This window comes from Phaseolus vulgaris, chromosome 1 (assembly GCF_000499845.2).
Source record: "Phaseolus vulgaris cultivar G19833 chromosome 1, P. vulgaris v2.0, whole genome shotgun sequence".
Classification (NCBI taxonomy): Eukaryota; Viridiplantae; Streptophyta; class Magnoliopsida; order Fabales; family Fabaceae; genus Phaseolus; species Phaseolus vulgaris.
Genome location: NC_023759.2, coordinates 4,944,704 through 4,955,203, shown reverse-complemented (window position 1 = coordinate 4,955,203; position 10,500 = coordinate 4,944,704). Strand labels below are relative to the sequence as shown.

At 33.2% G+C, this 10,500-nt stretch overlaps 1 protein-coding gene across 1 annotated transcript; it reads right to left on the bottom strand.

Annotated features, from left to right (window-relative positions):
* Positions 1 to 86: 86 nt before the first annotated feature.
* LOC137813285 (aspartate aminotransferase P2, mitochondrial) lies at positions 87 to 4,829 on the bottom strand. Its single transcript, XM_068615401.1, has 12 exons — positions 4,584 to 4,829; positions 4,431 to 4,511; positions 4,298 to 4,357; positions 3,366 to 3,557; positions 3,167 to 3,205; positions 2,989 to 3,078; positions 2,772 to 2,880; positions 2,563 to 2,672; positions 2,054 to 2,197; positions 1,757 to 1,923; positions 625 to 889; positions 87 to 454 (listed from the first exon to the last, which is right to left on the bottom strand). Exons 2-12 carry the CDS (start codon positions 4,506 to 4,508, stop codon positions 323 to 325), a joined length of 1,386 nt encoding a protein of 461 aa, XP_068471502.1. The 5' UTR covers positions 4,509 to 4,511; positions 4,584 to 4,829; the 3' UTR covers positions 87 to 322.
* Between the last annotated feature and the right edge of the window lie 5,671 nt (positions 4,830 to 10,500).

Below are 10,500 nucleotides of genomic sequence, written 5' to 3'. Positions count from 1 at the left end.
TTAACAAAAGAAAAAAGATACCGACCAACCACGAAATGACATTATGGCCAATGGAAGTTTGTTACCATGATATTCAGTCTCACCCATATGAAATGAGAAACATACTATAAATCGGTGCTGATTCAACTAGCTTTAAGTCAGACAATCCGACTTGTTATGCGTCAATACAGAGTCAATTTGTTTCAACAAGGTTACAAAATTTCCTAAGGTACTTTGAGGTACATATGTATGACAATTAATTAATGCATACATAAATTATTTTCATGTATCTCACAATCTTTCCGATTGGATATAACACTCACCAAAAATATTTCACCGAGTTTCAGCTGACATTATGATACGAGTCTATAATAGCATCTGCAAGGTATTCACATTTAGCCAACGACAATCCTGCCAGGGAAATCCTTCCGTCCTTTGTCATGTATACATGCCACTTATTTGTCATGTTGTCAGTCTGATAAAACACAATGTATCATTAAAGAGCAACACAGTCAATATAACAACGCAGTAAAATCAAATTACAGATCAATATTCTTTTTGCTAGATTCAATGCAATAGGACTAAAAAATGGTGTATAAAAGCCAAAAGTTGATCACAGGCAAGAAGTAAACAGGAGTCAATTACCTGTTCCTTGTTCAAGCCAGTGAATGAGAACATGCCTATCTGCTTAAGTATAAATGACCAATCTTTTCCACTGTTGTCTTTTGAAGTAATACTATTGTATAGCTGTTGTCTAACATTCTTGATCCTTCCAGCCATCATTTCCATTTCTGCTCTCCATTCATTAAAGAGAACTGGGTTTCCAACAACATCGGCAACAATTCTAGCCCCATGTACAGGTGGATTTGAGTACATTGGTCGGGCGAGCCTTTTCAGCTGGCTCTTTACCCTGCAATAAATAGTTACCACATTGGTCATCAAGATAGAACAATATGATTGCACAAGTGTGAAAAGTGAGCTTAATGTTTATTATCCATAACAGAAAGGTATTTACGCAAGGGGATTGAACTGAAGAGAGGGAGGGATAGGTAGTCGATTCAAGTCTTTGCACTAACAAAAAACTAACATTTGTTGATCCAAAAAACAAAAATACAAGATGTATACATTGCCAGAATCAAGTTAAATCCAAAAAACAAAAACTAACATTAACCACGTACTAAAAGTTCAGAGTATATGCCCAAATACATAACTTTTACTGAGGCATACATTGCCCCAATTAAGTTGAATCCAAGATGTTGCTTTTCTTAAGACAGATCTGGAGATTTTTTGTGACGATTTTAGTAAAGAAAGTATTAGTTCATTTGGGTAAACAACTTAATTAAGAGCTTGTTGAATGAACGCTTACCAAATAAGCGCTTGTATATAATTTGTATCTATAATTGAGAGAAAATAGGGTCAAATTGTTTTCAAATAAATTGCGAGTTGGTTTTACAAAAGCTACCCTGAAGAGTTGATTGAAATAAACTGAAAACCGCTTATGAACATACCATGTGTTGGTTCCATTAACTCTCTCAAAACACTTACGTAAGTGCTTATATCATCAACTTAAAATAAACTGTAAATAAGTTCTTCCAAACACAGCATTAGATTGCAGCTACTTCTTACAACCTTTACTCAATTGATAAAACGATCCGTGTATCTGACTTGAAAAGGGATAAAACTGCAGGGGATGGAAGTAGAAAGATCCAATATTTTTCCTAGACATGTCCATTCAACTTCAGATATGAGAAAAAATGGGAGACTTAATTTACCGTACCTTGCTGCAGATTCTGGGGATGATGAAATCACATTGATTGCTCCAATCCTTTCAGCATAGAGACCAAGATTTTTACTGTATGACTGAGCTACAAGAACCTCCATACCACGTGCAACAAAAAGCCTCACAGAAGCTGCATCTTCGTCAAGGCTTCCACTGGCAAAGCCCTAAAATTAATAAGGGAAATAAGGTTCTAGGTCTCTAAAGATTTAGTCATAATGCTGAATATGTTAATGGTTTTTTATGTGCTATCAAGAAATTTATTAAGAAATAGCTCATTTACCCCAAGATTGGTACCTGGTAAGCAACATCAAAAAAGGGAATGTGGTTCTTTTCTTGAATTAAATCAGCTATTTTTTCCCATTGCTCAGGTGTTGGATCAATACCAGTAGGGTTATGAGCACATCCATGTAGAAGCACAAAAGATCCTTCAGGAGCTGACTGTATAAATGTAGGAATGTACAATTACGTGAGTTCAATCATATATTGGATTGGAGGAATCTTTAAATTAAATATGAATCTGTATTTTTATGTATGCCTTCCTATAACAAGATGACAAGTTACAACTACTAAATCAATGAAGCATCAAGTACCATTACCCTGTAATGCCATGTTAAATCAAAACAATTACACCAGTTGTATTTCAAGTGAAAGATATTTTTGAAAACATGCATTTTACAATGAATATAAAAAAGGGATAAGCGAACAGATAGAATATTCTTCAACATTGATTTCTAATTCAAAGCAGTTATACAACACCGTTCATTGTCCATTTTACTTGCTACGTTCTGGATCAGGAATGTAACCTTTATATCTTCAATCATGCCCTCAAAATCCAAGCCAACTGTCTTGGGATCATAATATCTGTACTCAGACCATGGCACTCTAGCATCATTGAAAATATTCTTGTGATTACCTGCAAGATAATAGTATTTATTACCCGGGTTGTATTGTATGAACTCCCTAACAAATATAAAACTAATATAAACAGAGTAAGCAGTAAAAGAATGCACACCCCAGGTAGGAGATGATATCAAAACTTTAGCCCCAGCAAAATATCTTTCTATCAGAGCTGCAGCTAGCCGCAGAGAACCAGTTCCAGAAAGACCTTGGACAGTGGCAACCTAGATGCAACTGAATAATGTAAGTAAGAAATGGAAGAAAAAAAAAATCATAACCAAGAAATCGCAAAGTCCTTCAAAACTTCTATATTTTCTAAATCAATTACGTACTCTTTGCTGTTTGATTGCTGGGTTGTCTGCTCCAAGTAACAACTCTGCAGTTGCCTTGTTAAACGCAGCTAAACCCTCAATAGAGAGATACTGCACTTACAAGTTAAATCATAGTCAATAACCTAAGAGCCAATGGCACCACAGAACACATAAGCGCATATGCTGTAAATAAAATTACCTCTTTGTTATCCCCCCTCTCCAGCATAAGATTCTCAGCCTAAAAAACGAAGAAGTTCATCTAAATCAACATTAACTCAATTAAAAAATACTTAGGTTTGTGGACGTGAAGCAAAATTAGGAACAAACAGATGGCAGGAGAGTTGTGCAAACTATGTACACTCAAACGACAGCACACATATAAAGTAAGGAACAAATACCTTCTTAACAACATTAAGCACATACGGCTGTAGTTCTTCTGTTCGGTATGCCCCCACTCCAAGATTGAGCTTGACATCACTTGTGTCCGCTTTAAATGCCTCAGAAACTCCAAGAATTGGATCAGGAGGAGCCATAGGTATGCCCTCAAACCGAGAAACATTAACTGCAACAGCCATAACCCGACCACTAGACTGAAACAAAATTGACGGAAATCATAATATATTAGCACACTTGCACGCCAACAGTTTCTGTGCCCTCATTCTCCTTAATCCTCACTAACTACTTTTACACAGCTTTAAAACTGTTCTTCCACCAAGTATGAAATGGAGAATGGGAATATAACTAATCACAATCCAAATTGAATCTTGATTATAAAAAACGAAGTTTAATTTATACACCCCAGTAGGAATTGAATCTTGAATCTTGATTGTAAAGCATCTTTACACAGACAGAGATATGGACATCCAGCAGGAATTTATCTTTTCACCACATCATCGTATTAATAAACATGATGACATGGCAAAGTAGTAAAATCTCATTGAATGTCTGCAAAAGGATGTTTCATACTAATGGCGTATAGAAAATAAACTCCAACAAAAAATTCTGCACCGAGGTTAATTTAACAAATACAAAGTGGCTAAAATATTCTTTTGATCTCTCATCTCATTAATCTCCTAAATTCAAAAAGTTTGATTTGAGTCCATTCAAGTGTCTCTATGTCAGACTTTTGATTTTAAGGTCAGTATAGAGACATCGACACCTGACAAACCACGAGAGATGTCACATGCAGAAAACCAAAACCAACTTAGCTTCCCAATAGACCTACCCAATTGATCATAAAGTAATAACGAATAAAAAATGAACCAACCAAAGCAAAACAAAAACAAATGAATAAAATTGAAGCAACAAAGATTTAGTTTTTAGAACATACCCTTGCATTTGGGAAGGACTTGTTAAATCTCAAAGCGTTGCCTCCAATCTTGGGCTTCCCCTGTTTGACAGCAACGTCAAATCAAAAAAGGGTAATCGTTAAAACCAATGTGGGAACAATGCGAAAGAGGTACCTTGTGGGTTTGGCGCGAGGAGAGAGAATAAGAGGGAGAGAGAGAGTTCAAAGCTGCGGAGAGAACAGAAGAAGCCATCACCTGCAACAGAAAATGATAAGCGATTGCAAAACAAAATCGATACGAAATTGTGGCAGAATCTGTTACACTAACTGTGAAGTGCGGATCTGAGTGTTGTAGAAGTTGAGTAGCGTAGAAAAGACGATGATGCGATGAAGTAGATTCGTTTTTGTGAAACACTTGAAGAAGCTTAGAGAGATAGAATTGAAGAAGGAAACAATGGGCGATGAGAAGAAAGAGAAGACAGTTCTTCCCTTATTGGTTCATCATGCAGAACTTCACAAGTGTTCAATTTAGATAAGTAAGATTTAATAAAAATACTTATTATAAAAATTAATCAATCTACACTCTCTTTTCTCCTTATTATTACATCATACATTTTAGAAAAGATATTAATATAAGATATTAATTATTATAAAATTTATATTTTTGTACTCTTATTAAATATTATGAGCATTTATGTTTTGTATTAGAAAATAGTGAATCAATAGTTTTAAAAAGTATTGTAGATTAATTTAATATATTAGTAACATTTTTTTAAAATGTAAATAAATTAAATTTTGCTATTGATATTGATATGTGTGATTATTTAGTATTTATATTTATATATAAAGAGAATTTCTCATTATAATGTTTGTACATAAATTTATTTTTATTTTTATTTTTATTAATATTTTATTTTAAATATTTCAATCATTTCTTATTTTTAAATATTTACTAAATAACTAATCACTCTTATAATTAATTAAAAACTGTTTTTCTTTTATTTTTAAAACTAATAAGTAAAAAACAAATCGTTCTATAACATTCATAATAAATATAATTATAATTAAGTAAACATATATATTATTTTATATTTTAAAATATATTTCCACTTTAAAATAAAGAATTAATAAAAGTACTACACTTAAGTTAATTAGAATAACTTTTTATTTTTTATTTAAAAAATTAATTTAGAGAAAGATTTTTAAAATTACATATTGTCATGATATGTATCCTTAAATCATAAAAATAGAAGGGTGTTGCATCAGATTAACTATTTCTATTTTTACATACTATATAACTTATAGTAATTTAATTTTAATATTAAATGTGTTATCAAATATTTTATTATTATTTAAATTTTAATTTAAAAATGGTTAAGATGATAAATTATTCCGACGTACACTTTTAAATTAAAATAAAATTTAATTTAAATAATTTATTATATTGGTCACTATTAATACTAAGTGACAATAATAAAGAGAAAATAAAAGAGAAAATGGGTCAAATTCACCCCAACACGCTCTAACAAAACAAAAACTCACATTAGTATTAAATAGCCAAATTATTAGGCAAAAGAATAACAAATAATGAAATGATATTTTTATCTATACTTTTGTTTATATATTTAGCATACAAACCTTTTTTTGTGCATAATGGAATTGATCTGCATCACTTTTAAGTTTGGTTAGGCCTTAATTAATTATTTCATGGCATAGTAAATGTGAATTTCAATATTCAAATTCTGATGGAATTCATTATGAAATGTTACTACTAAAACTTACTAACTAAAAACCAATTTTAAAAATAAAAAATAATTAATTATTATATTTACTAAATTAGATATTATTAAAAAAATTATTGATATCTAAATTAGTTTCTATTATTGATAAGTAGTTTCTAAATTAGTATCTAATTAACTAAAGATTTTAACTAACAAGGTTTTAGCTCCCAATTCTTTTGATTCTAAAGTTGATAGTTAAAACTTTGGTAACTAATTAGATATCAATTTTGAAACTATTTATCAATAATATAAATTAATTAAAATACCAATAATTTTTTAATCTCTAAAATAGTATTTAATTTAGTCAATAATGCAACAATGGGCCTCAATGTGGGTTTAATGTTAGAGTGGTCGGTTGAAGACGAGACATGAAATTCTTGAATGATACGAGAGAAGAAGTATTTGTTGAAGGGACCAATATTTGGTGGCAGAAGAACAACAACCCTTGGCGTGTGGAGAAGAGGTTGAGACATTGTTGACTCCTTGTGCATGTCTAGATTAATTGTTGGCCTTCTGTGGACTCAAAAAATTGTTGTAGTTCTTGGAAAAGCTTAGGAATGGGAGATGATAGTACCAACATTATGGATGGATAACTATCTCTTAACATGAAAGAGCATCAGCCACCGCGTTCTCCTTTCCAGGTTTGTACACAATTTGAAAATCATATCCTTGTAGCTTTAATGTCCATTTCAATTGCTTTGGGGTTTGTATGGCTTGTGAAGGGAGAGTGTTTAAGCTCTTTTGATATGTAATTATCTTGAAATGTTACCCTATGAGATGCTGGCATTTCTTGACATCTTTTGTGATTGCATACATCTCACGGACGTATACAGATGATACTTGAAGTTTTAGGCACATCTTTTTACTAAAGTACTAAAGAAGGTTAGCATATGCCCTGTATTGCTTAGGACCGCTCCTACTGCCACTGGTGATGCATATGTCCCAATGACGAAGGGAAGCTTAAAGTTCGAAAGTTGTAAGTTAGGCACCTTTGATGTGTGTAACTTTAATTTTGCAAAGGCTTCTTGTGCAAGTTCTAACCATGTAATTTTTAGTGTTGTAATAAGTTAGTGAGAAGAGCGGCGAGAGTGACGTTGTGCTTTATAAATTTCCTATAGAATCCGGTGAGACCGAGGAAACCTCTTAATTCCATGAGCGACCGTGGCTTTGGCCAATTGTGTATGACACTTTTTCTGGGTTAGGATTGACTCCTTTAGCATAAATTATGTGACCTAAATAACTTGAGCGGTTGCAAAACTACATTCACTATGCTTAGCACATAATTTTTTTTATTTTGTAGCACTTGTGAAAGAGTTTTCAAATGAACAATATGATCCTACAATATAGGACTGTAAATTCAAATATCATAAAAAAAACTAAGACAAACTGATAGAGGTATGGTTTGAGAAGATTATTCATTGCTGCCTAAAAAGTAAAAGTAGCATTAGTTAAATCAAATGGCATGACTAAGAATTCGTAGTGACCATCAATAATGCAAAATGTTGTTTTTGGGGTGTCTTCTGGGATGAGTAAGATTTGTTGATACACTAAGTGTAAGTATATTTTAGTAAAAACTGTAGTTGAGCCTAACTCGTCTAGCAATTCATCAATTGTAGGAATGGGAAAGTGGTCACAAATGGTGGCTTTGTTAAAGGGCTTTGTAATCAACACATAAATTTCATGTCCCATCTTTCTTTTTTATTAGGAGCACTGGTGAAGAGAAAGGGCTAGTAGTGGGTTTAATAATACTCTCTTGTAGCATGTCAACAATAAGTTTAGTAATGACTTCCTTGCAGTGGTAGGGTTTCACTTTGATGGTTGGTGTATTAGGTAAAAAGGGTATATGGTGGTCATGTGGTATTTGTGGTGGTAATCCACGAGGCCTCTAGAAGATTGTTTGGTATTGTTGGAGAAGAGATTGGATGAGAGTGGGAAAACAATATAATGGGGATGTTGGATTATGTATTTCAGTGTTTACAGATATAGGTGACACGTTTTGGGGTTCTACTAAGAGAAGATGTAATGAAGAAATAGAGTTTGTGGATATGTATTGGAAAAATTGATGATAGGTAGTGGATAGTGGAATTGTGGAAGTGTGGACTTGTAATGTGATTTGGCGGTGTGTGTATAAACACAATGCTTGGAACTGAGAAATCTGCCTTAATGGGCCTAAGAGTGCTTAACCATTCAATGCCCAATACAACATATGCACCTTCAATGGGAAGAAGGTAAAAGGGAATGGTAAAAGTAGATTTCTAGAGTGAGATCTCCAATATCGTACAAATACCTTGACACTTAATGAACTATCCATTTCCAACCATTACAAATAGGGGTGGGCTGGGAGTGATGGGTAGGTTTAGATGGTGTGCAATGCGGGACTTGAGAATGATATGAGGGCTACCTGAGTCAATCAAAATAGTAACCGAAAAGGTTATGAATCAAGCCTGTGAATTTGAGTGTTTCGGGTGAAATGGTTTGTGTGAGAGCCTAGGGTGATAGGTGAATATGGATAGTGTTAGTAATGTAGGGTATAAGAGATGTTGATGGGGGAAGCGTGTAGGGTTTAGTAATGTTTGATGCAGTGGAGCTACTAGAAGAGTGAGTGGTGTATGGCAAGGGAAAACAATTTTGTTTAGGTTTAGAATCCCTAATTTTGTCTTGAATAAGTTTTGCTAGACCAATGGCTTGGGATATAGAGAATGGGTTCAAGATGGCTAGCTCTATGCGGATATCCTTATGTAATCCCAAAATGAAGCAGTTAAGTATAATCTCTGGAGTGAAACCCATTATACAATTGCATAGTCGTTCATTGATATTCAGTAACTAAAGTTGTTTGTTGAAGTTTGAACAACTCTACTTGGTGATTTGTATATGTTGATGGGTTAAAACGGAGCTCTAAAGCCCGTGTGAATGATGGCCAATTTGTTGTCTTGTTGTTGTTGTGCAACCATTTGAACTATGAAAGAGCCTCGCCCTGCATATGAAACACTACCCCGGGCGCATGTTGATTTGGTGTTATCTGATAGAATGAGAAATATTGGTCCGCTTAAAAGAGAAAATCCAATGCGTTGTTGTCATAAAAAAAAGGTAGGGTGAGTAATGATGGTCTGATTGCAGGAGGTGAAAGGTGTTGATACTGATATTGAGCTTAGGTTGTATGAGGGTTGGTCTAGTGGGTGGCAGGTAAGGGTGGAGGTATTTTATTCTCCGTATGAGAAAGGCATGCTACTTGGTCTCTATTAGAGTGAAGGTTATCATTCCTTACCTTTAATGTAGATTAACGATTGACATTTTTCTCGATTTGGCTTTGAATCATCGTGATTCGTTCCTGGATTATGTGTGAAACTTCTTCTAAGTCTTTGGATGGTAGTTTGGGAGATGAGGCATGGTCTCTCAATGAAAGTACCAATTTGTTAGACTTTTGCTATAACTGCTACTAAAACTAGGGTTACCAAATTCTTCTTTTCTCATAACTAACAATCCCTTTAAAAGGGTATAAGTGGGTTGTGTGGCCTTACAAACTTAAAAGACAAACATCATGTAACAGTAAACATTAATAAAAGAAAAACACAACATGACAGAACAATAAAAATGTCTTTGGACTTATCCCACTATAACGTCCTTCTTCCAATTAGGTTGTATTATGGGCCTTGTGCTATTGTTGAGTCGGGGCGTAACAGTAAACCAACCAAAGTTCAAATTGGTCAAATTCATCCTAACTACATGATTTTGTTTAAAAAGAATAATATTCAGTTCAATCCAATTTAAAAAAATATTTTAAATTGTTACTCAAAAGATGGAATTGTGTATCAACAACAATGTTTTTATAAGTTATTAATTAGGGGATTGTATCTTTTATTCAATTTTAATTAAGAAAAGAAAGTTATTTTAAACAAAATTTAAGGAGTCTCTCGTAAGGTTTTATAAGATGTTAGTATTATAAATTTTGTTGATGTGATTATATACTTCATCATAAATCACTTGTAGGAAAGAGTTATTTGACACTTTTTGGAGCCAACAAACCACCCAATAAATAAGAAAGAAATGAGATATAAAAAGATGGTGCAAGAAACGGATAAGTGAAAATACAGAGTTGATACATATTATACACCCAGAGTTGATAACTTGTTTCATGAACCTAAAATCTCATACAATATAGATGGAGCATAATTCAGAGCATTTTGATTTTGTTTTATGATATAAAGGTTTGTGAAAGCATAATCCACAACCTTCCAAACAAAGCTACATTAAGAAATAGATTGGGTATTTCTTCTTGCACCCCTATATTTTTCTTCCTGCACCCTAACATTTTTTAAAATACCAAAATTAATCTTGCTATTTTTATTTGAAAATGCACCGTCATGAGGTTTATAGGTTTCTGGAATGTGGGTTCCACGAAATCTATGGATTGGTGGATCTGGAATGTATTATTTTGACTTATGAAATGGTGGATTCAAAATGCAT

What these genes read in the sequence shown, in the direction of transcription:
- LOC137813285 (XM_068615401.1), bottom strand. Translation starts at nt 4,508, where the DNA reads ATGGCTTCTTCTGTTCTCTCCGCAGCTTTGAACTCTCTCTCTCCCTCT. An exon ending in AGAGGGGGGATAACAAAGAG is followed by an intron (nt 3,079 to 3,166) that starts GTAATTTTATTT and finishes TTGTAAGTGCAG; the next exon opens with TATCTCTCTATTGAGGGTTT. An exon ending in CTGGCTTGAACAAGGAACAG is followed by an intron (nt 455 to 624) that starts GTAATTGACTCC and finishes GTGTTTTATCAG; the next exon opens with ACTGACAACATGACAAATAA.